Source organism: Vipera berus (assembly GCF_964194415.1).
Source record: "Vipera berus genome assembly, chromosome: 5".
Classification (NCBI taxonomy): Eukaryota; Metazoa; Chordata; class Lepidosauria; order Squamata; family Viperidae; genus Vipera; species Vipera berus.
Window position 1 is genome coordinate 79,743,106 of NC_138207.1, and position 27,043 is coordinate 79,770,148.

The 27,043-nt window shown below is 37.4% G+C and overlaps 1 protein-coding gene across 2 annotated transcripts in view; it reads left to right on the forward strand.

Annotated features, from left to right (window-relative positions):
• Nucleotides 1-27,043, forward strand: part of PRKG1 (protein kinase cGMP-dependent 1) — a gene marked incomplete at both ends in the record, with an annotated part of 886,380 nt that overhangs the window by 836,153 nt on the left and 23,184 nt on the right. For both annotated transcript variants that reach the window (XM_081328338.1, XM_081328337.1), the window contains one exon: nt 4,237-4,333. In XM_081328338.1, the coding sequence (XP_081184464.1) occupies nt 4,237-4,333 (97 nt within the window). The remainder of the gene's footprint in view (nt 1-4,236; nt 4,334-27,043) is intronic.

Consider the following 27,043-nt stretch of genomic DNA (forward strand, 5'->3'; position numbering starts at 1 on the left):
AGTCTAACCGGGAGGTCATGAGCGCATGAGTGACTGTGCGCAAGGCATCTCGGTCCAGATAGGGCCGCCACTGGCACACCAGGTGGACCTAGGCAAAAGCCCCCCTGGTCACGGCTCCTATATGATCTTCAAGACTGAGCCGCGAGTCCAGGAGGACACCCAAGTTGCGAGCCCTATTACTGCAACAGAGGGAGTTGGAAGTCAACGCCTTTTGTTTCTTTCCCTCCCCCTTCCTTTACACGTTTTCATTTTCCCTTTCCCTATTGTTGCCCTTTACTATTTGTTTTGTATTTTCATATTTTAGGTTATAAATGAATAAAATTATAAAAATTAAAATAAAGATAACTGTTTAGTTGTCTAAACCTTTAAGATCCACATCATGACAAGAACAAAATGATCAATAAGCAGCAGTGTGAAGCAAGGTTATTCTATGAACTAGGACGGGCTCAACCCTGATTAGCTTCCAAAATGAGATGTAACAGAAGGGCCACAAATGTAAGGTCATTGAAAGGCTGCAGAAGAAAACCCCAAACTGAACTAAATTGTTATTTTCTACCAAAGCTTTTATAGTAATACCCTTGAACTAATTCCTTGCATTGTTTCTCTGAAGATTTTCCCACAAAATCTCTCCACTATCACCACAGGGTCAAAATTACATAATTTTTACCCTTCTCATTAGCATAACAGACAATGGGACCTGGAGCTTCCAAATTTTGACCTGATATTTCAATTTCGGCACTGTTGTGGGCTCATAAAGTTTAGGAGAAGAATGGGAGCAGCACGAGCAGCAGCCATAGGACCATTCCCCTCCAATCCTACCAGGAAGGGGGGGAAAAAGAGGAATGAAGAAGCAAGCCTTTCGTGTTGCAGTTCCAGACACAAAAGTCTGAGGCTGTGATGGCGATCACTTTCACGCCTTTCCAATAAAGATCCCTCTGATTGGAAACAGAGCGTGCACATCCTCATGAGTTTTGCCAATCAGTCATATGATCAAGATTCCCTTGGTGTTAGTCCTTCAACATAGACCAGGTCAGGAAACAGATTGGACAAATAATAATGGAACTATATTTTATTGATATAGTAGTAGCAGAATCTTGAAAGCCTAAAAATAATTTTAGAGAATTAAGGCAGAAGTAGTTGAAAGGTCTTAGGGACGCGGTGGCTCAGTGGGTTAGGACGCTGAGCTTGTCAATCAGAAGGTCGGCAGTTTGGCGGGTCGAATCCCGAGTGCCGCGTAACAGAGTGAGCGCCTGTTACTCGTCCCAGTTTCTGCCAACCTAGCAGTTCGAAAGCACGTAAAAATGCAAGTAGAAAAATAGGGACCACTACGGTGGGAAGGTAACAGCGTTCCGTGCGCCTTTGGCGTCTAGTCATGCCGGCCACATGACCACGGAAGACGTCCTCGGACAAGCGCTGGCTCTTCGGCTTTGAAACGGAGATGAGCACCGGCCCCTAGAGTCGGAAACGACTAACACGCATGTGCGGGGGAAACTTTACCTTTTAGTTGAAAGGTGTTCTTTCTTTCTTTCTTTCTTTCTTTCTTTCTTTCTTTCTTTCTTTCTTTCTTTCTTTCTTTCTTCCTTTCTTCCTTCCTTCCTTCCTTTCTTTTCTGAAATCATACTTTGCTAACAGTTCTCCATAGTTTCTCCAAGGTCACCTCTATTATTCTCTACACTTGGTTTTGTTGTTTTTGCTTATTTCCTCTTTTTTATCTTTTACTTATTCTTTAAATTATTTAATTCTGTGGCTGTTTAGGGGACTCAGAGCCAGCAAACTCACTGTAATTTGCTCTCTGTGTTTTTTCAGAAGACCTTTCTGATGTTGTGGCTAAATGTGTCTCTTGAGATCCTTACTATACCCATTGCAGGAAAATTCGATAGAGTAAATCCAGGTCATTATGATATCACTTTTTGGAACTTCTAGGCCAGATACTGCCAAAGGAAGAAGCAAAAACAACATTACCTTCTTAGGAATCAAATCCCAATATTTTTTAAAAGGTCAATTTTGCTAATAGATATCCTGATTACCAAAACCTAGAGCATCTTTTAGACATAACAGCACAGAACAATGAACCTCCCTCAACCCATTTGCACACCAGAAGATTCTAAAACAAGCTGACCTACAAGAAATAGAAGAAGCCTGCACCACTAAAGGGCATTTAGAACAGCCTTCTTTGACTTTTTGGCCCCTGGAAAAATCTATAGGGCCTCTACATCATCAAACATGCCCTTCTTTATTAAATACCAAACATTTAAATTATGTCACAATCAAAGTGTCTTTTAGCAGAAAAGTGCTGTAGAAATATTTCCTAGCAAGTATCAGCAACCAGTCGTACATAGTTGTGTATGGTTATCTGAATGACAGATCCCACTTTCAGGGACTGCTGAAAGTGCATACTTCTCTATGGAATGTCCTTTCTCTGCTGTTAGGAAATTATAATATACAGGAGTTATTGTGAAGTTCCATTTTCTAAAGTGGGGATGGGACATCCAGCTCACTCAGGCACTAACTTAATGGGGAACAGGAGAAAAAAAATGTATTGGGCCCCTTTCGGTATCAGCAACCAGTTGTACATAGTTGTCTATATTCTTTCTCTACCCACATATGTCAAATGTTCTTTCTTTAAGGCAGGGGTCCTCAACCTTGGCAACTTTAAGACTTGTGGACTTCAACTCCCAGAATTCCTCAGCTAACTTTGCTGGCTGAGGAATTCTGGCAGTTGAAGTCCACAAGTCTTAAAGTTGCCAAGGTTGAGGACCCCTGCTTTAAGGTCTCCTTCTTACCTATTCTAAAACTGGGAGGAAGCTATCTCTTCCGACAGGAGGCCACCTGAAAAAGTTCTAGCCCTACCACCACAGCTTCTGGGTATGAGATACCTTCTATGGGATGTCATATTTCCATGGTAGAAAATTAATCTTCACAATAAGGGTGTTGAGTTTTCAAGCTGAATACAGAAGAACTTGAGTCTTCTGAATTCTCAAACAACATTCATCCCATATTGCTGGCAACCTCCTTTACAGACCCAGCAGAGTTGTGTTTATATTCTATTTTTCAGGGTAAATCATGAACATTTTTTTTTAAAAAAAGCAAAATGCTTTTTAAAAGTCCTACCACTGAGCATGATGTAAAAACACATCTACATTACTTTGAAATAAATGGAGCTAAGAGTCTGTAGAGCAAGAACTCATCATTGATTTTCACTTCGTTGTGCCCCTTGATTAACCTGCTAATCTTATGAATAGCCTGTTTCAAAATAATGAAAAAACACTGTCTTTCTACATGCATTTTGGAACACTCAGTTCAGAAGAACAAAGGTACTGTATCATTAGAAAAATTGTTCATGTGTTATGCTTTCCCCCCTCAGCAAGATATTTCCCGTATCAAAGTTCAGTGAGTAGATGGAACATCCTCCTCAGTTTACCCTCATAGCCTTTCTAAAAATATCATAATCCCTAGCAAGACACTATTTTAAGAGATTCATATTTAAAGGGTATATCCATGGGAGGCTTATTTTTGGCATGTGTGCATGTGTCCGTTTCAGATGGCTTGCATAGCTAGTACTGTGTACATTTTTATTCAGAGCTACTTCACACACAGTCTAAGGGGAACACTTCTGGATTGAGGACCACAAGCTTCTGTGTGAAGTTTAAAGATGTAGGGTATAGGAAAGTGTTCTTTTAGGAACAGTAGTGTGTGCCTGAAATAATTCCTTTCAGAAATCTGTATACCATTTTCTCAGCTTATTAGATCTGATTTTATAAAACCTGGCTGAGATTTTTCTCTGGGGACCTTAATGATCTTGCCACTTTCAATAAACATTCATAGAAATTCTGGCAGCTTTTGGAGAAGGGAAACTCATTTAAAAGACTTTTATCTGCACAAAATACTAAAAAAAGAAAGAGAAAAAATGAAAAAATCTTCACCAGAAGACTAAAAAAAGCTGTCAAGATGTGAAATTCAATCAATATGTGCAATTGAATTATAACACAAAATGGTTGCGTTACGGATATGCTGCCTGGACATTTGGTTCTTTCATTCTGAAAAAAAGAGAGAGGAATAACTAGATTTAGAATGTGAATTCAGGACCAATGGATGAAAAAACAAAGACTTTTTAAAAAGAAAGATGGAAATTAAGGTGGTATCCAATCAACGTGTACTTCATTTTGGAACAGAGTTACATAGCACTCATGTCTACACCTCTAAGAAATTTCCATTTTTTCACATAAAAAAATCCAGATATGAAGCCGAAGCTGCCTTCTTCGCCAATCTGAAGCTGTCAGACTTCAACATCATTGACACTCTCGGAGTTGGAGGTTTTGGCAGAGTTGAATTGGTAAGTAACATTTCTTTATTTCTAAGCATGCAGAATCTTGTTGGTTTTTGCTTTTTTTGTTTGTTTATTGTATCCCATTACAGAAGGATAGTTAAATATTATAAAGAGAGGTTAATAAAGTTATCCGCCACTGCATAGCTTTGTATTTAACTTTATTGCACAGTAGCACTTAAAAATGAAAGTGAAAACGTCCTGTGACTGGTATGCAATTCCTAGTTTGCTTTTATTCATACTAAAACTAGATGAGACATGGCTCAAGAAATATATTAAGATAAGGATTCCCATGGGCTATGATAGAATTTAAGAGGATGTCTGATTAAATAGACAGATGATAGGTGGATGATAGATAGATAGATAGATAGACAGACAAACAGACAGACAGACAGATAGATAGATTTTTAATGCTATTTGCTTTGTGCTTGATCTTTACAACTAAATTCAATTTAGTTTAGTTTAGTTTAGCATTTACAATTTGCAAAGGAATTGTGAAATAAGTGACAATATTTTAGTGAACTGTTACTTTTAAATTATCGTTTCAGTTTTGCATATACTGTTTTTAAGCTATTTATTGTATTTTATCTATTTACCTAGCAGATGCATAGGTATAATCTTTGCTAAATATACTGAATACAAGCTATAGAGATAATGTCAATAAATTTATGTTGAGCTATATGCACTTAGCTGTAGCCAAAAGCAGAGAAGGAAAATATCAACAACAATCAACAATCAAAATGTAGTTTTCTTGTTAAATCAAACCCTTTGGCAATATAAATATATGTTAAGAGAATGTGAAATGTAGCTGAGTAACTGTGTGTACAATTATGTAAACCCATATTAGTGAAGAGGACTCCCGGAATATGACACCAGTCAGACTTAAGGAAACCCTATTAAGTAAAGGGATATCCTTTCCATAAAAATAGCGCAAGTAAGCATGCCTAGCATTAACCAATTCAACAAGTGAGATAATTGTAAACATATCATTTATAAATATGTAGTGACGTCATTTAAGTTCAGATGTGTTTCTTGAAATTAAACTCAGCAATGATTCTGGTCAAAGTACAAGTTGAAAGCAAAACAGAAAGACCATAAACATAAGAGAGAGGGGGAAGCACACATCACAGCTAACTAATATACTCTAATACCATCTATATGGACATGTCCCAGCCTATCACAGAGCTGTTGAAAGTGCCATGTTTTCAAGGCTCATGTAAAGGATGTGTTGGGCAGTTCAAATGTCTGGGGAGATGCTGTTCCAGAGGACAAACATCAATGAATATGGGACACTTCCTATGTCCCATTACATAGTACTCTTGAAAATTGGGAGAGGAGGATGCCCAGTCTAGCTGATCTTATGGGATGGGCAAAAACAGTGGGAAGGTCCTAGTCCCTTAGACAGCTTATGCCATGAAGGACTTTGAAGATAATAACCAGTATGTGGAATTGTACCCAGAAGCTCAACAGGAAGCACTGCAACTCATATAACAGAGGAGTTACATGGCAACATCGAAGCATGCCCATAATTGTACAATCACTGGATTCTAGACCATTTTCCATCCAAGCCACACTTTTTTTTATTAGTTTACAATATAAAATATAAACATACAAAAGAAAATAGTAGGAAAATAGGGGAGGGAAAAGTGTAGGGAAAGGGGGGGAAAGAAAGAAAAGACATTGATGTCTGACTCTCCTTGTGCAAAAAATAAGATAATAGCATCAAACCTCAACTTTTTACTTTTACATAGTAGTACAAACTAGCCATTTCTATAACAACCAACCTATCAATTTTTTTCCCACCTCAAGCACAAAGCAGAAGCGGTTTCCAAATAATCAAAGCAGTCAATTGAGCCATCTTCCATTATTGTGCATAAAGTAATCTTGCTGACGTCAACATATATAACATCAAAGTTCCAATTTTTTTTTCTCAAGCCTTTTTTCATTAAACCCCAAAGAAAAGTTTCTGGTTTTATCATTATATTCACTTTGAGAATTTTCTGTATTAAGATGTGAATTCTATTCCAATATTTTTTTTTGTTTTATCTCATGTCCATCATAAATGATAAAAGGTCCCTTTTTTACATTTGCATTTCCAACATTCATTTGAAATACCTTTATACATTTTTTACAACTTATCTGGTGTTAAATACCAATGATACATCATCTTATAGAAGTTTTCTTTTTTATTATAATTTAGTGTAAGTTTTAAACATTTCATCCACATATTCTCCCATTGTTCAGGCATTACATTATATCCAGAGTTCTTTGCCTACTGAATCATACACATTCATTTTCCAAATTCAATAATAATTTATAGACCTCAGCAATAATATGTTCATCACTACCGTGCAGTAGGATTTCCAATTCATTTTTCACAAAGTCAAGTTCATAACTTTTTGTCTGATTTAAATATTTCATTCAATTGTAAATATGTAAACCAATGCCCTTCTGATTCTAACTACTTTTTATATTTGAGGATAGGATCACCAAAATTAAAAGATCTAAGCCACATGTGACTCAAAATTTCACCTACTCATGTGCCTGCCATCAACTTTTAATTTAAGATAGATGATAGATAGATAGATAGATAGATGATAGAGACAGACAGACAGACAGACAGACAGACAGACAGACAGACAGACAGACAGACAATCAACCCCCGTTCCCCCCAATTCTTCAATGCACTTACTGAAAAGAGAGTGAGTTTACCATACTGTCTACATACTTTACTTCTGGCAGAAAATATCTGGAACTAGGCCATAATTTTCTAATAGTCAATTCTATATACACCTTTTGAAATGGGTTGGACCTTTAAAAAAAATGATGTGGTACTTTTTTTTTACAACCCTGTAATCCTTTAATTCAGGGTAGAATCAGGGTGACTGAATAGTACTAAGCATTTACTGGTCAGATGCCCTTCCTGATGCCTGTGTCAACTTCACAGCAGACATTTTCTCTTTCCATCCTGAGAGAGAAACATCTGCTGCTACCTAGGATTGAACTCTCAGACTTTTGAATGGTAGACAAGCATTATGCCACCATGCTGCTCCAATAGGATGCAGCACTAATTATTCAAAAGTATGCAGCCGTATAGCTTTATCATGTAATAAATAGCATTATTTCCATTTCTGACCAAAAACCAAAATTAAACCTATCGGATGAATTCACAGGCATAGCACATAGCTGCAAAGGATTGGCTGATATGGATAAAGGATGATTACTGGGGAGAAGGTTGACAGGAGACGTAAGGGCTGAATAGTAAAAAGATCAGGAAGTATAGCAAAAGGAATTGTCATTTTTATTTCCTTATCAGCAATAATAGTCATTACTGATGGAATCACAATCATGTGACTAGGAATAACCAAAACGTGCTCCTGATCCATCTGTCCCTTCCTGTTAGATCCTCATAGTAGAACAATAAATAATAACAATAACAATAACAACAACAACAACAACAACAACAACAATAATAATAATAATAATAATAATAATAATAATAATAATAATAATAATAATAATAATATAATGTTGGAAGGGATCTTGGAGATCATCTAGTCCAACCCCCTGCTCAGGCAGAAAACCCTGTACTATTTCAGACAAATGGCTGTCCAGTCTCTTCTTAAAAACTTCCAGTGTTGGAGCATTCACAGCTTAAAAATGTGTCTCTTGGCTCATGACGGAAGTTGGAGGCTGCATTCCTGGAAATGGCCAGACCATTTAGGCCAGTTGTACTCAACCTCAGGAATTTTACGATGTGTGGCTAGGGAATTCTGGGAATTTAAATCCACCTACCTTAAACTTCTGAGGCTGAAAAACACTAGTTTAACTCCCTGTTTTATTAAAATAAGTATGGGCCAAAGAGGAATATAAAATGCCTGATTTAACATGTTTGTCTATTGTTTGTGAACAGATTATATGGAGACCATGATGTATAAGAAATGGAATACAATTTCTTTCTATCAGCAAGAAAATATAATTATGTGGCACTAGCTATTCAAATATATGCAGCCAGAAAGCTTTATCATGTAACAAAGAGCATTATTTCTATTTCTGAGTGAAAACAAACATTTTTTTGCCAACTTGGGTGATATGCTTTGGACCTATGCTATAAGCAAAAGTGAAACCTCCATTCTATATATCACTACAAACTATATAGTTTTCCTGTACAGCCTAATTCCATAAAATTATCATTTGTAACATTTACTTTCTGAATAGCAGTAAGTAATTGCCAGTGACATGTTGATATATTCACAGCATATTTGAATTTTTACAGTTTTAACATTGCCTCTGCCTAACAAGGAGGCAGGACTTAACCAATCTTGATTGATCTCACAAAGTTAAACCAAATCAGAACTGGTTTGTATTTTGTATTTTGATGGGAAATAAGGAAATTTCAGGGCTGTAGACTGGAATGAGATATTTAAAAAAGAAAGGAAATGAAGGAAATTATAAGTGAACTGCATGGAAATTTCCATTTAGGGACAGGTGTCAAGCTTTACCTTTTAATTGCTGTTTTTCTTAGCTTTCTAAACTGCAGGGTAGATTAAAATGAAACCAGGACAATCACACAACATATTCTATGATCGGTTTGCCATTTTTATTTTCCTATTTTGCCACAGAAATACAGCTGTGGGAACTATAAGCTTATTAAAGAAAATCAACCGTCATCATTTTCATAAGCACAATAACGTCAAAAAGTTAATATGCTTCTAGCATAACAATAGTGAAGATTGGAACAAAAACCCAGAAAAAGTAAAAATATTTATTTAAATAAGGTTTATAGCTGATCTTGAATTTTGTGGAGGGAATTATCCTACCCCCAAGGTACAACTTCCCTGTCACAAAAGTGAGATACCTATGGTTCAGACCTAGTGCTTTTTGGCTGCCTATCAAGCATGCACAAACTGTGGTTTAACGTTTAGGTTTGGCTTTCATAAATACATGGATAATACCCCAAACATGTTTGTGGGTATCAGCTGTTTTTAGAATGCATTCTCTGAACTAATGTGAATACAGGTACATGTCTATTAAATGAAACTGGCGTTTAAATATTTGTCAGTTTCAAAATGATTAGAATGGAATTGTTGACTCGGGCAACATTTAGGATTCTCTTCAGCCGGGGGAGGGGTGGTGGTGGTAGTGGGGGGGGTGTGTAGCAAAACCATAGGAAGCCATATCTTAAAATCTGTTTAGTGAAAAATGTGAGCTGCCACACAGAGTAATGGGGTCTCTCTTGGGTAATTTGCTTGTCATTATAAGTTAAAGGACATTCCCAGTAGATTTGAATTAGTATTCATAGAGTTTTCTGGCTTTTTTTTTCTTTAGAAATCTGACCCTAGTTTCATGTTGCATTATCACTATGTGGGTACTATTTTTGTCTGTTTCTTCATCTCAAATGCCTGGCAGAATCTGTTAGGTTAGGAGCTACTGTATTTATTTATTTATTTAAATTTATATACCGCCCTATTCCTGTAGGACTCAGGGCGGTTTACAGGGAAAATTAAAAGTTAAAATACATCACATACAATTAAAAACGGTTAAAACTAAGATTAAATTAATCCCTGAACTTAACTAAAACCCCATTAATTAAATAATTAAAACCCCTCAGTCTGGGCCAGACAGCTCAAAAAACCTAGTTTTCAAGTCCCTACGAAATGAGCGAAGGTCGGGGGCATGAGAGTAATACATAAAAAGAAAGGGCTGGATTCCTAGGCTTGGTTCTTACAAGTGTCCCTTGGCAAAGTCCCTTTTACATTTTTTGCTGAAAAATGTAGGGCAACAGTAAACCTAATTAAAGGACAGGGAAGATTGAGATGATATATTTGTATCTAGATAAATACTTTTATACTTCCATAATACTTTGCTCTGTATAATAAATGTTCTGTTTGACCTGGCAAACAGGCTCTTTCTTTGCCTACACCAGTGTTTCTCAACCTTGTCAACTTCAAGATGGGTGGATCCATCATGCTGGCTGGGGAATTCCAGGAACTGAATATTACACATCTTAAAGTTGTCAAAGTTGAGAAATACTGTCCTGGGTTATCTGGGGTCAGTTCACATTCTAGACAGCAGCCTTATCTTTTGTAATCTCAATGCCTCTTGATGTGATCATGTGTGTATGACAGCAGGATCCAAACTTAATCTCAAGATGTACCTTCCAACTGAATGTATTGCAAAGTGGATACTTTGGGCTCATTCAAGATAAAAATATATTTTATCATGCATGTAACATTATTGCATGATTGTTCTAGCACTGTTCTTTGGTTGGTAATAGGCAGGATCCTATCCCATCATCTACTAAGCTATAGTTTCGGCCCAAATGGGATCTCCAGTCATTTACTAGTCCATTTAAGCTCATGCCTACTGCTTCAATGACTCCATCCAGCCACCTCATTCTCTGTCGTCCCCTTCTTCTATTGCCCTCAATCTTTCCCAGCATTAGGCTCTTCTCCAATGAGTCCTTCCTTCTCATTAGGTGGCCAAAGTATTTGAGTTTTAGCTTCAGGATCTGGCCTTCTAAAGAGCAGTCAGGGTTGATCTCCTCTAGGACTGACCGGTTTGATCGCCTTGCAGTCCAAGGAACTCGCAGGAGTCTTCTCCAGCACCATAGTTCAAAGGCTTCAATTCTTTGACGCTCAGCCTTTCTTATGGTCCAGCTTTCACTGCCATACATTGCAACTGGGAAGACCATAGCCTTGACTATACGCACTTTTGTTGACAGGGTGATGTCTCTGCTTTTTAGTGTGCTGTCTAGATTTGCCATGGCTTTCCTCCCCAGGAGCAAGCGTCTTTTAATTTCTTGGCTACAGTCCCCATCTGCAGTGATCTTGGAGCCCAGGAAAATAAAATCTGTCACTACCTCCATTTCTTCCCCATCTATTTGCCAGGAATTGAGAGGGCCAGATGCCATGATCTTGGTTTTCTTAATGTTTAGTTTCAACCCAAGTTTTGCACTCTTCTTCTTCACCCGCAACAAGAGGCTCTTTAGTTCTTCTTCACTTTCTGCCATTAGAAAGTCTAATGGCAGAAAGTGATTTTACTACTGGAAGACATCAAAGATGAGATTCATATGACAGTCCTCTGTATCATTTTGACTTAATATTAGCATATACTTTCTGTCAGATTCTGTCAAACACCTTTTCTGCCATGGTTCCCACCCTCTGAAACTTTGTGTCCCCCAAGGACACATCCACCCTTTTGGTGTCCCCAAAGGGCCTGAAGACCTGGCTCTGCCAATTGGCCAAGGGGCCCAGTGGGGCCTATCATTCTGGAGATGATTAATGGATTAAGAGGTCATTCCATCTCTTCTCCATGTGCATCTTCCTCTCTTCTTTTCTGTCTTTGTTCATTTCAAACCAATTTAGTGTTAATATTTATTGTTTTAATGTTTCTTAATATTTTTATTGATTGTAAGCCACTTAGAGTGGGTGAGATGGGTCACATATAAGTTTAATAAATACATTTCATAAATAAGTGCTGCTGCTGCTGGAACTATTACAATGAGAAATCAAACCACACTTTAATTTTGAAATAAAAAAATAGAAACTCTCACTTCTTCTGCCAAGTTCTTTCTCCTTCTGTAAAATGTACTTACTATAAAAGGCTGGCAACCCATCTTCAAATCATATCTCAGTTTCAGAGCCAGGAATCAATATTTTTTTCTAAGAAAAGTTTGGAAGAAACAACTAAATTGCTGCGCACTCCTATGGGAAAAAAGCAAAGTACTGCCTTCAAGGTGGCTGTCACTTTTGCCCTCTACACTTATCTAAATCATTCTGATTTAATTGAACCCTGACCATCTTAAATGGGCCAAGGGGAAGAAACACTGAACTAAATGAAGAAGCTCAGCATTATGTTGTGGGTGCAGTTGGCCTTTACATATGTTAATCCCTTTGGCAGGTGTGATACTTTCTTTGTCTGTTACTGGTATTTCTATGCCACTATGCTCCAAAAAGGTGCGATCTATTTAAATTTCTGCACTTTATCTACTGCCTCTAGAAGTATACAGGCATAAGTTACCTGATGCCAATTTCTCCACCCATCCAAATCACTGCCATTTTGCCAATTCACAGTGAATGCAAACCATTTGGAAAAAATCAAAGCATATAACATTGCTTATATCACCATCAAATAGATATAGTTCATTTCCTAAGGTAAACAAAGCAAGCCATGCCCAGTTGTGTCTCTTATTCTCCATTTTAAGAGCAACAGTATAAAAAGGTTGACTTGCACACAATATACCCAGCTATCAGAGTTGACAGCATCCCCATCACAAATCTCGATTCAGTTTCCAAATAAGTAGGGTCTATTTCAAGAAATATCTGTCTCATGTTTCTTTCCCGGCTGAAATAAAAGGTAGTCATATAAGACCATCAGACATCCTGTTTTAACAGCCTCCTAGAAATAAATATATAATTGCTGACTTGGGATTAAAATAAACTACACCAGCTACCTCAGATCAAAACCGTCTGAAGAATTCGTGCTACTTGAACATTTTTCAAGCTGTTGTCTGCAGAACTATGGACAGCACCAGAGTCAGGCAAGCTAATATAAATCCCTATGGCCTCTGTGTAAATACCCATTGGAAATAAAGCTGAATAAATCTTCAAGTTGGATAAGTCTGTATTATCAGAGCCAGGGTCTAGAATGCTACCAAGTGAGCCATAACCCTGTCAGAGCTTTGAAGCCAAGGGACAAACTGAGGAGGCCCAGCCTATTAGTGTGTCAAAACATGCCAGAAAAGTATTACTGGAAGAGCTGGAGGAACATTTTGTTGTAACAACTTACTGGAAGACTTTGAAGCTTCCAGACAAAGCTCTTATTGTGCAATTATTCTGACACAAGTGTAGTGCTTTGTAAGGGTTCCAAATATTATTTTCCCTTCATGACACATACACATTCTTTTTCCCACTATTCCTCTGAGCACCTTGTATTTGTAGAATAGCTTTTGATTCATTTCACTGAATGCTATTTGAATGGAAGTACTTTGAAACAGAGATGAGGAACCTATGGCCTTTCAGAAATTGTTGCATCAAAAGCACACCTACCTCATTACTGACTTTATTTCCCAGACTGGCTTCACTTCTGCCAATGTGAAATTCTGAGAAGAAGGAATGAAAATCATTGTCCTTGCCTCGAATGACCAGTAAATGTCCTGGGCACTATTTTCATGAAAGATTCACAGAGATGAAGTAAGCTGGCTTTGGAAAGTTTGCCTTACATTACTGATCTTGGAAATTGGTTGGGATTCCATGGAGAGAAAAATCTTCAATGTAGCAGTGACTAGGATTATTCTGAAATTCAACATCTCAAATGCTGAACTGGAATTCCAGTCTTAAAATTCAGAAAGCCAAGCAATGCTTTACTGGCAAAATTGAACTGTGTTTCAGTCAGATCAATAAGGGCCACTGTTTCTTTTGATGAGAAGTGCTATGCTTTGTTATGTCTTGGCCACGTTTTCAAAAAAATTATTTGAGAATGTGAAATCCCAAGAATTGCAAATCTGTTATTCTTAGAAACCAAAAACAAAGTATTTTCTTTGTAATAGAAAATACTGTGGCCTTGTCAATAAAAAAAGGACAGTAGAAGAAGGAGCATATGGTTAAACTTTTGCAAGAACTCATTTCTCCTCCAACTTTTTGGGAAACTTTGTAACAGAAAAAAGGTTACAATTTGCTGATGTTTCTAAAAACTGCAGAGAATTGGAATAGAAGAAATATCTAAACTTTTGGCTGAAATTTTAGCTTGTTTTCCTAGGCCAACGTTCAGTCAAAGCAATTGATTGTGAAAAGTTTTCCATTTATTTTTGTGCTCAAAGGCACATTAGTTGGTAGCTGTCTGGCATGATACCTATTATTAAAGCATAATTTGCTGCTCGAGAGGTTGTGCCATTTCTTTACTTTATATGGATTTTTCTCAAAGCACAAGCTTCAACTTAATAGAGCTTTTTCATCCATATTCCCTAATATGTATTCACATATCAGGTGTTATTTGGCAGATGTTTCCAAAGATATACTTCAGCCATTAGCTTTTCATTATTTGTGCTTCACAAGTTGTGGCCTTGGATTCAGGAATGTGGACATAGTTTCAGACACATTCCTTTTGATGGCCTCACATACCATCTGTCATAAGACTCAAAGATCAATGCAGTATCTTCTTTATTGTTCCATTAGTGCTTCAAGTTCAAATAACAAACTTTATACCCTCCCTCACAAAAGCTTTATTATAAACTACTGTATCCTCCCTTTCCTCCCTTCCTCCTTTCTCGTTCTCGTTCTTTCTCTTGCCTTTTTTGTTATTGTATGTTTATGTGCAGGTAGTCTTTGACTTATGACCACAATTAAGCCCAAAATTTATGTTGCTGACATTTGTTAAGTGAATTTTGCCCCATTTTATGACTTTTTTTGCCAAAGTTGTTAAATGAATCACTGTAGTTGTTAAGTTAGTAACATGGTTGTTATGTGAATCTGGCTTCCCCATTGACTTTGCTTGTCAGAAGGTCACTGCAACCATCATAATTATGAATCAGTTGCCAAACATACAAATTTTTATCAGTGACCATGGGATGCTGCAATGGTTGTAAACAGTGGTGGGATTCAAATCCCTGAACAACTGGTTCTCTGCGTGGATGCAGGCCTGGGCCTCCTAGGCCTAAAACAGACTTCCAGAAGTGGCATCCCCGCACTCCCGGTGGGCCGTTCTAGGCCTGGGAGGCCTCCTCCAGGCCTCTGATGCCTAGAGTGGACTTCTGGAAGTAACATCCCCTTCCAGGCCTAGAGTGGACTTCTGGAAGTAACATCCCCTTCTAGGCCTAGAGTGGACTTCTGGAAGTAACATCCCCTTCCAGGCCTAGAGTGGACTTCTGGAAGTAACATCCCCTTCCAGGCCTAGAGTGGACTTCTGGAAGCGGTGTGCATTCAGCCAATTCTCCAAACTCAACAAAATTTAGCTACCAGTTCTGCTGAACCGGTGTGAACCAGCTGAATCCCATCACTGGTTGTAAGTATGAAAAATGGTCATAAGTCACTATTTTCAATGTTGTAACTTTGAACGATCACTAAATGAACTGTTGTAAATCAAGGACCACCTGTACTTTGTGTGTGCGTGGGGTGTGTGGGGGTGCGATTGTCATGTTGTGTCATCTTTTTCTCACTCTTATAAGAGACACTTTGGTATTCTAACTCTGTGAGACACTTTATATGAGATGTGTGATTATCATGGTAAGAATACATTGATTTCATATTACACTAACTTTCCTGAGAAAGCCTCTTTCTGTCTCCCACATGGTGATAATTGGAATGGCCCCAACAGAAAACTGTTATTGCAACTCCAATAACTTGATGAGACAAATTTTCCCAACTGAATCAATCTGATCATCACTACAAACATATGATTTCTCTAGCTGAGAGTTATGCTCTTTCCAAATTATATTAAAAATCATTGATTGTAGATACAGTACATTCCAACCAGATACATTTATTCACTACTGAGACTACGTGATGTTCTTGTGCCGGGAAATTTTTTTTTATTGCTTCTGCTAATCCAGCAGTTCATCTACTAGTGTTACTATAACTCTGTACATGTCTGGTGTTGCTTAAGTGCTGCTATAAGTAACAGCTGTTGCTAATTTTGGCTGTTCATATGCCTACATTGTTGAAGTCCAGGAATGCAAAAGATGCATTCTAAATAAAACAAAAAGGAAATGACATTGATGATACTAACTGGCTATTACAATTACCGACAAAAAGATGTACTGTCGTGCTTTGAGTTGAGCTCAGATTGTACAGAAATCATTTTTGCTCTGAAAGGAAGCAGATCTAGAATTAATCATTAGTAGAGCCAAACATTGCCCAATGTGGATCTGTCTGACCCAGCCACATTTAAAATACGTCTGCTACAGAAAAAAACAAGTGCCTTTAAATATAAATATATCACAAGCATAAGAAGCTCCCTTCAGTATAGAGATAAAGCCAAGGGTAAAACAATTTGTTTATACAACAAAGCAAGGAAGATCAAAACTGAAATTTCTTTTTTGCAGCAATTGGAACATAATGTCTATCTTGTGCAAGGAACATAAGAAATCTGAAATCTGTACAATTATGAACATTAAACGAAGATGCACAACACGGTGGCCTCATTCCTAGATAATCAATTTTCTTTTTATGATTCTGTAGAAAATATTTTAAACTCTGTTTTCCTTTCTTTTTTTCCCCAAAGAAGCAGGACTGAATTCTGTACAGTGTATCATATTATGACTTTTCTGCTCCTACATATAGTACCAGTAGCTGTGATATTAACTCAGCAGAGCATCAGTTCTATAAACTATTCATGGAATAGAATCTCCTTTTAAGATTTACAAAATGTTTTATTGCATATTAACCTAATGTAGCATTTAAATTACTTATAGCCAATTCTGGGTAACCCCTCATCATCTCAGCCTCTTATATGTTGTATGGCAGGGCAAACAAATAATTTTCCCAAGGGGCACATGAGAAACTGAGACTATTGTGAAGGGCTGAACCAATAGGACTGTGAAGATGTGTAGACATATACACACACATATGTTAATTTAAAAAATAGCAGGCACCTTCAAAATAAAAGCAATGCAGTTGTATTGCATGCATGATATACACTTATTTACATTTGATTTCTAATGTCCAGTTAACATCAGGCAGTCTAGACAGGGGCTGTAAAATGCCCAGGTCTGCTATATCAAATCATTGCAATATTTCATATTGATTTATTGGCATTAGAGACAATAGCTGAAAAGGTGTCCATTGCATTCCAAAATGTTTGCAACTCCAGTGATAATTTATTCAGACTTGTAGAGTCTGTGTCAATGAGAAAGCATTGCATTTGTTTAAAACTGTTGCCTATTAACTGCAATCCATTATTTTTTAAAGATACATAATTATTTGCTGTTTCATTAATGTTTTAGGGAGCTTTACTGTGTAAGCAGAGAAAATAATAGCAATATTTACTTTTGCTAAATGCTGTGGACTGATAAATCCATGCTAGCCAATACTTCATCCTTATTTTAATGTAGACTTTGATCCCTCTTCAATGCTCTGTATCCTTTCAGAATGAATAACTTATTTTAAAAATGAGTTACCCCTTACCACAGGGCTAAAAGCTCATGAACTGTGCTAAAGTATAGAGTTCATTTGCTTGGGTCATTAATTTTCATACCCTTCAGGAAGCAGATAAATAATTGCTAATTATGTCAGTGCCATTTCTATACGTCATCTAATATTCAAGGGCAAGATTGATGAGTGACAGAGTTCTAAAAGATCTTGAGTAATCATTGCATTATTTGACTTAAGGGCCATGATCTTCTCCCTAAATAAACCCTTGTAAAATAATTACCCACTTCCTTCTTTATTTTACTTTATCTGGAGAAACTAATCTGTTTTAAGCACCTTTGTATTCCATACAATGTGATGGGTAAGACTAAATCACTGATGCAATTTTTCCTGTAGAAGCAGGAAAGGGCATAAATAAACTCAAGCAAATTTTAAATTGGAGTAAGGTGGCAGTTATGCTTGATAGAGTAGGTTGCCTCATCTATCATAGACTAACCACCTCTTGTCTCCTTCTGATCTTCCTAGCAATGTAAGATTGCCTCAGATAACATGTTTCTTGGGTGCAGTGGTGGTATTAACACATTACCTTTCATTATCTTGATTAAAGGGAAAACATTATTAATAATGGATTAATAATTGAGAGGTGTTGGAGAATTTCTTGCTCCAGGATCTACAGAACATTATAAAGATAATCACTTATGTTTTTTTAAATTGCTGCGGAACTATCCAGGAAAATGAAAATCTATATTATTAGCTTAGAAATACATTATAACAGGATTTCAGTTATTCTTGTCTTATAAGAAATATATCCAGTCTTCAGCAGAATGAGCATTAGTAAATGAGTAACTGCATGGAGAGATTCCAGCAAATTAGCATTTTCTGTGAAACTGAATGAGCCATGCATATATTAAGTAAATAAAACAGAAATTCCAAGACAGATGTGAGAGAATGTTCTCTTCAAATTTTAGTAGCAGTATCGATTTTATGTATACTGTACATAAAAACTACTTAAGCCCCGTGCAAAATTGATTTTAGAACAAAATTACACTAAGCCCTGTCTTCTTGATTTAGATATTTTAGAAACCAACAAAAAACATTTCCCCTCTTTTGTGGAAGCAAGTATTTGGTCAAGACATTTTTCTTACATTTGACAGATTGAAAATGTTCTTTGCTTTCATAGCTGGTAGCCAATTCTGCCTCACAACTTTTTGGGATATATACAGTAAAACACTTGACACGTCTTCCAGATTATTACAAATCTCACATCATAATTCCTTGTAATAAATATTCCTAAACAAAAACATTCTTGCAGGTAAGGATTTGCTAGGTAAGGATTTGAACCCATCGTCTCAATCCTGACAAGACTGAGTGGCTGTTCATATCGGCATCTCAGGCTGACCAGCCTTCTCCATCATTAACAATAGGGGATGAGGTATTACCCCCCGTTGATAGGGCTCGCAACTTGGGCGTCCTACTGGATTCACGGCTCAGTTTTGAAGATCATATAGGAGCCGTGACCAGGGGGGCTTTTGCCCAGATTCGCCTGGTGCACCAGTTGCGTCCCTATCTGGACCGAGATGCTCTACGTACAGTCACTCATGCGCTCGTGACCTCCCGGTTAGACTACTGCAATGCCCTCTACATGGGGCTGCCCTTGAGGACCACCCGAAGGCTTCAACTGGTGCAGAATTCAGCCGCGTGAGTTTTGATGGGAGCTTCCCGATACTCCCGTGTAACATCTCTTCTCCGTGAGCTACATTGGCTTCCAGTTGCCCTCCAGGTGAGATTCAAGGTGCTGGTAATGACCTATAAATCCCTAAATAGCTTGGGTCCAGACTATCTAAGGGAACACCTGCTGCTGGCATCATCTTCCCATCATCCTGTGCGCCCCCACAGGGAGGGCCTTCTCAGGGTACCGCCGGTTAATGAATGCCGGCGGGTTATTCCCAGGGGAAGGGTGTTCTCTGTGGGTGCGCCTGCCCTATGGAACGAACTACCCACGGAACTTAGGACTGCCCCCGACCTTCGCTCATTTTGCCGGGACCTGAAAACTTGGCTCTTTGATCTGTTTGGTCCAGATTGTGGGGTTGTTAATTTAACTGGGTTTTAGATTTACTCTAGGGGCTTGAATTTAATTTAATTGTTTTAATTTATTTTAATTTTTGTATTTCATGGTTTTAACTGCCCTGTAAACCGCCCTGAGTCCTACGGGAATAGGGCGGTATACAAATTCAATAAAATAAATAAATAAATACAATTTACAGTAATACGAAAATTGTGAGCCAGTTTGTTGTAGTGGTTAAAGCACTGGGCTAGAAACTGGGCAACTGAGTTCTTTCTTAGGTATAAAGCCAGCTGGATGATCTTGGGTTAGTCATGCTCTCTTAGCCCTAGGAAGAAGGCAGTGACAAGCCAGTTCAGAAAATCTTGCCAAGAAAACTGCAGATGCCCGGAATCAGCATTGTCTCAAAAGCATAGATAATAATGCTCGTAAATAAATTAATTGCCAGGTTTTTTAAAAAATGTGAAAATGAAAAAAAGAATTGTGTCTGTGGTGCATGGTATGAGGAAATGGATAAAGAAAAGATAGTGGTGGTAATTTTCATGGAATGAAGGGAGAGCTAGAGTCTGCCCTCACATCACTGAAAGGAAAGCTGATAACAGAGGATGAAGGTTTTGTGATAGTATGCAGTTGACATCACAACTCTTCTAGATATCCGTGCAACATTTTGGAAATAATGATATTAGATGAAGTAAAGCAGATCTGAAAATAAATGCATGCAGCTTTTCTTATGTTTCTGTATGTGTTAGCTAATTTATTTTAACCAATACCAACTACCAAAAAAGGTGAAATATTAACTTTATTATATATTTCACCCTGGTGCTCCAGATATCAGCAAGGGGAGACAGAGAATCAAGGTTACATTTAATGCTGTTCTCTTGTGACTCTTTGTTATTCAGTCCACATTTTGCAGAAATAACGAAGAGTTATTCAAAGCAAGATGTAAGGTTGTTTTTGAAAAATGTGCAGCTTATTTATGTGTTTCATTTGTGTATGGCTGTCCATCTCAACAAATGACTCTAGGCAGGGAACAAAATTAAAAAGAAAATAAAAAAATTACAATCAGAAAAAACGTAGATTACATAGAAGAATAAACCATATAACTTTATCGATAATATAATCAAAAAATAGGTTCATGCACATACTCAGGGCCCCAGGTCAGGCACAAGTCCTTAAAGACGTATAAAAAGCAAGCAGGGTTGCGTTCCATCCTTATCTAAAGTGGAAGAATGTTCCATAAAATGGGTGCTATAGTAGGAAAGGCCTGTCTTTGACAGTCCCTGCCCAATGGCATTCCTTAGCCATTGGGATCCAAAGCATTTCCATCCTTCCTGACCGGATTATACTTGTGTATGTAAAATAGCATAAGCTGGAGGTTTTTAAGAAGAGGTTGGACAAGCATTTCTCTGAAATGGTATAGGGTCTCCTACTTGATCATGGAGTTCCAAGTTCCCTTCCAACTCTGCTATCTGTTAATAAGTAATTGTAGTAGGATAATGGCAAAATAGCCCACATGTTCTTCAAAGAGTACAAATCCACAAGGTATTAGATGTACATGATCAGAGATAAAATGATCTACCCTTTATAGCCATTTACAAGCTAGTCATATGTACTTGTTGTAAATGCAATCTATACACTGAAGGCATGTGAAAAAGGAACCTACTATAGGCAATCTTTGGTTTAATTGCTCCCCCTTTAGTGAATCTTGGATAAGATGGGCAAAATTTGCCTCTGGATTTCCCACTCAAATAATAGCTAGGTCTGTTGCCATTACAATTTGGATGATTCTTATAAGTTGATGTCATTTGTCAACTTACATCATCGGTGTAGGAATGAAATGGATGTAATGTGGTTAGTTGTTGTGCCATAATGAACGTATTGGTACACATGATACCAATTCAGATCTAATGGAAGTTGAGGTATAATGAGGCAGCCTTGAATGGTCCATAAAATTGGGTTTCACTGTAGATGGTGTTAGTGGACGTATAGTATAACATGAAAGAAACACAAATCAGGATCACCATCTATCTTTTGCTCAAGGATCATTGCAACAGTAAAGACTTGTTTTACAAAGTATAGAGGTTTTTTTAAAAAAAATATCAGATCATCTGGAATATTTCATGGAGTATTTCTTAATTGTAGGATATTTGTAGGATATTCTGACTCCTTACATTTTGTATCTTTTGCTCACTTTTAAAATCATGACAGCATTTATTTATTGAGAAGCAAGTCTTGGAGACTTGAACTACTGCCGTTGCTGCCAGAATAATCCTGTCCCAGCCTCTGATTTATTTTAAGTGAGACATTTGAGGAAAAGGCTATTTACTTACGTACATGTGGAAATGCTGGTGCTTAAATTAGGGCTACAGGCTGCACCCTTGAGAAAGTTAGCTTCTAAATAAATCTCCCTTCCTTGTGAGGAATCATATGAAAACAATTGCTACATAGACACACTGTGTGCTGATCTAGCAGCTAAACTACAGACCGCACTGAAAAGAAAGCTGGGGGGAAAAAATCATTCGATGAGACTCTTAACAAATTTGAGTGATGTTCCAGGGGGTCTTCTTATGACTATATACCTGTTCATACTACAGGATCAATGGGTTTGAGTTTCAGTATTATATCAGTTCTGGTGTGTTTTATTTTATTTCAGTGTGAGTGGAGTTATTAGTTTTTTCAGACCCTCATGAAGCTTAGTTCCGTTTCTTACAGGAGGAACAGCCTTGTTTTCCATAATGGGGCATTCATTTCTTTATTTTCAAATGAAAATTAAGTTTGCAACTTGTTTAGATTTTACTTGCTGAACTGGAAGGAAAATGTTTTCTTCATATTTTTCTGCTGAAGTGTTACATTTATCCTTCTATGCTGTACTGCTGTTCAAAAAATGGTTGCATATTTCCTTTCCAATACATTTAGCATTAAATGTATTGGAGAAGGGCGGTATACAAATCTCAATAAATTAATTAAATTAAATTAAATGGCACAGGCTGCTCTCAAAATTATGCATTTAGAAGAAAAGAAAGAGTAATTTTCAAAGAAAAGCCAACAATATAAGGAAGGAAGGGAGGAAGGAAGGAAGGGAGAGAGGGAGGGAGGGAGGGAGGAAGCAAGGAATATGTGTGTGTGTGTGTGTGTTTCCATGTGTATGTGAAAGGGAGTTAAACCATAAATATTTCATCATTTCTCTTCTAATTTAAAGTGTGTATATGACTGAGAGAAGGATTACCCAATGGTATATTGATACAAGTTACTGTCATGCAGAGATGCTTCCCATCCCATCATAGGATATACTAGCAGTTGTCATATGGATTCTTGCCAGCAACAGATGTTTCTCCAGATGTCAGCTTCACTCACAGGAAAGTCATGGCAGGCTGTGCTGGATACCAGCCAGTATTTGAAACCATTCCTTTACTTGGTGGGTGGCTCTTCCTCACGTCCAAACTCTTTCAATTCAATCGAGCTTTTTTAGAAGAATTTCCTATCTGAGAAAAACAAGTAGACACTTCACAGCAAAATGTCAGACTGTCATTCCTTTTTAACAGGAGTGCTTCTGCTTGGATTTCCAGGCAATTATTGGTTGAAACAGGAACATTTCTCTTGTATCCATATTGTTTTTCCAATTCTCATACTACCGTACCAGACACTAAACATAACCTGTGATCATTTGGGATGAAATAGTGGTCTTTTACAGGTTTTTTTCTTAAATATGTATTACAGCCCAGAGCGTTCCTTTTGCCCCTTTATTATTACTTAGTGTAATAATCTACTTGATATTTTGGCTACAGTTCTAGTGAGATTCACCATGTAAGAGTAGTATTAGAACTCATGATTCAGTCATAGGTGCTAAAGTAGAACCTTATAGTTATTATGATGATCAGATTTCTAAATAACTCAGGAAACCTATTTTTATACAGTTATTTCCTTCTTACAGATATAGCCAAGGTTTGGAAATCCAGCTTGATTTTATTTTGAATGCTAGAAATACAAATGTTCAGGATAAAATGAAGTGTACTGAGTTGAAGCTAGATTTAATTGTACGTTCAGTAGATCCACTGAATTAATAAGATTTGGGTTAGTGTCCCACTGATTTTTAGTGCGCTCCTTTAAGGACAATCAGTTTATTACATGCCTCTTTGGCTTTGTATTTAAAGCCTTATTTTAAATCTTTGCAGAACTTAGTGATCTGCACAGAAACTTAGTTGGCTTCCTCGGTTTTGAGATATTGCTGATTTGACCTGCCCCATCTTTGATTTAAACACCAAATGTCTGAAATGCTCAGGTGGCTTCTACTGGAGAAAATGCCAATTGAATTCAAAAGAGGAATCTAGGCAGAAAACTTTCAACAGATGATCAAATTGCATCTCTTTTAGTAAGGGCAAGGAAATTAGATTGAACGAGTTTTCCTCTTCTGGACAACTGACAATGTCAAGCTATCAGAGAACAGAGTTGCTAAATGAAGCTGCTTTTTGTCTTGGGCTGCATACAAATGCATATCATTTGACTGGATGACTTTGCAGCATAAATATTCTCATTCCACACTATTCAAGTGAATAATTTCCCTTTCAATATAACAGCAGAAACTGGCAACATGCAGTACAGACATTTTGGCCCTTGCTCTATCACACACACATCTGCATTTTTCGTCCATCCAATCATTGGGCAATTTTTCAGCTCTTTCAAAATGATTTCTTTCTGACCTCAGAAAGACATGGCGAAGCCAAATGCTGGTCAAGTATGTGAACCAGTGAATTGTGACCTTGGGTTTCCTCCAGTGAAAGCTAGAAAAGGTTTCATGCTGCTTAAATGCACCATTAAAAAGTTTCTGGAAATAAATTTGTAATTATATTTCTCTTTTTTTTGAATCAGAGCTTCTTGCTGAAAGGTACTTTAATTTACATTAAAATATTTGTTTTTGTGGCAGCTCTTCAAATGTTGGAAAGCCGCTATCACGTCATCCTAGTCCTCCTTTTCTCTAGACTAGCCCTGCCCAATTCCTGAAACTGTTCTTCATATGTTTTAGTGACCAGGCCTTTAATCATCTTAGTTGCTCTTCAATGCACTTTTTCCAAAGTCTCAACATCATTTTTGTAATGTGCTGACCAAAACTGGATGCAGTATTCCAGGTGTGGTCTTACTGAGGATTTATAAAGGTGTGGTCTTAATGAGGATTTATAAAGGATTTATAAATATTTCGTGTAATTTTGATTCTATGCCTCTGTTTATACAACCAAGGATTGTATTACCTTTTTTTGGATGCTGCCACACACTACTAACTCACGATTAAGTGATCGTCCACTAGGACTCCAAGGTTCCTCTCACAGTTACTGTTTCTGAGCCAGGTTTCGCCTAGTCTGTACTTGTACCTTTGGTTTTTCCTGCTTAGGTGTAAAACCTTGCTTTTAAATTTCATGTTGTTGGATAGGGCCCATTGTTCAAGTCTTTCAAGATCTTTCAAGATCTTTTTGGATCCTGAGTTTGTCTTCTGGGGTGTTGGCTACTCCTGTCAGTTTGTTGTCATCTGCAAATTTGAGGAGTTCCCCTTCTGTTCCCTCATCTAAGATATTGAAGAGTACTGGGCCTAAAATAGAATCTTGTGGTACCCCACTGCTTACTACTCTCCATTGGATGTAGTGCCATTAAGGACTAGTGGTTGAGTACAGTTTGTCAGCCAATTACAAATCTATCTTATGTTGATGCTGTCTAGCCCACATTTTTCTAGCTTAGTAAAAAGTAGGTTGTGAACTACTTTGTCGAAAGCCATACTGAAGTCTAAGGATACTATGTTCACAACATTTCTCTTGGCTACTAATTTAGTCACCGTGTCAAAGAATGAAATAAGATTGGTTTGGCATGATGTTTTTAACAAACCCGTGCAGGCTTCTAGTTATAACTTTATTTGTTTTTAGATGCTATAAATTTTCATGCTTTTGTTCTTTTGTATTGCTTTTAATGTGTTGTTAGATGTCCTGAATTAGATTTGCAAGATGGATATTCATATAAATCAATAAAGTCATTGTTTATTATGAAATGTTATTGATAGGGTCCCCAGTGCTGCCTGAGCTTGGTGTTTTTTCTTGCAGATGTTTCATTACCAAACTAGGTAACATCACCAGTGCTAGAAGGAAGTAGGATTTCTTCCTTTCTTTAATATAGAACATGCAACCTTTTCCATGTTTACATTCAAGGCAAATTAAAATCTCATTATTAGCATTGCAAGGACACTTAGAAAGAAAGCATCTATTTTATATTGCAGTAAATTGACTGCAGAGATAACCCATCTCTGTTCCTCTTTTCCTTTCATTTCCAACATCTCCTTCATATGGTGTGGAGGGAAGACAAGAGAAACAGCCTACTGTACAGTGTTTTCTGAGAACATGGGAATATGGGTGATGCAGTTGTAGACAATTTAATGTTATTGGAGTGCATAATGAAAGGACCATTGAAAATTATTTTACAAAGTCAAGATTAAGTGTTTTGTGTAAATATTTGACCAAATTATATATAATGTGATATGTTTGGAGGAGCTATTTTTACATAAAGCTAAAATAAATGTTAAAAAAGAGATGTCATTGTAAAACACATATGGAAAGATAAAGGGTTTGTTGGCCTGCTCAGTTGTCATTATTGAAGGTAAACGACATCTAATGACAATGAGTAAAGAAAAAGGAAGTCAAATAAGAGAGGAATGTGATTAAAGTGGTGGAATGGAACGAGGAATGTTCTAGACTACTCTAACCTGTGGAAACACATTAAATGACATGGCTTCAATCTCTGTTAGTATTTTGTTTATTTGTTTATTTATATGAACGGTTGCCCATCTTAAACATAACCCTTGGTGACTCAAAACAAAACCAGTAACTATAAAATCATAAACTATTAAATGAAACAAAAATCCAGTCCCTTATTCATCACCTTATGATGTCCACAACCAGCTCCAGGTAGTTTTACTCTATCCCAGTACCTGAGTAAAAGGCCAGATCTTGATAGCCTTCCGAAATGCTAAAAAAGCGAGAGCCTGCCAATTCATTTATAGGGGTAAGGTGTTCCTTAAAGTAGGAGGGGCTATAGAAAAGGCACACTTCTGAGGTCACATTAGATAACAAGATGTCAGGGAAAGAATGTGGAGTATAGCATCCTATCCAATATGGTAGGATGGATAGATCTCTCAGGCAGAGATGGTCCTGCACATAACCATGTCCCATGCTATGAAAACTTTTAAAGGTGGTAACCACCGCCTTAAATTGGACCTGGAAGGAATCTGGAAGCCAGCGTAGCTTGCACAACATAGATGTAACATTGCAAACATATAGTACTGCGCACACACACACACTGCATTCTGGACCAGTTGTAGCTTTCAAGTAGTCTTCAAGGGAAGCACCACATCAAGCACATTGCAGTAATCCAAATGGGAAATGACTAAAGTATGAGTTACCGTGAGCATGGTCTCTGGGTCCAGAAAAAGCACACTGGGGGCACTAGACAAATCTGTACAAAGCCTTTCCTAACTATTGCTGCCACCTGCTTCTTGCTGTGAGCCCAGCAAGACTACCAAATTGCTCATCTGGGGAGGTG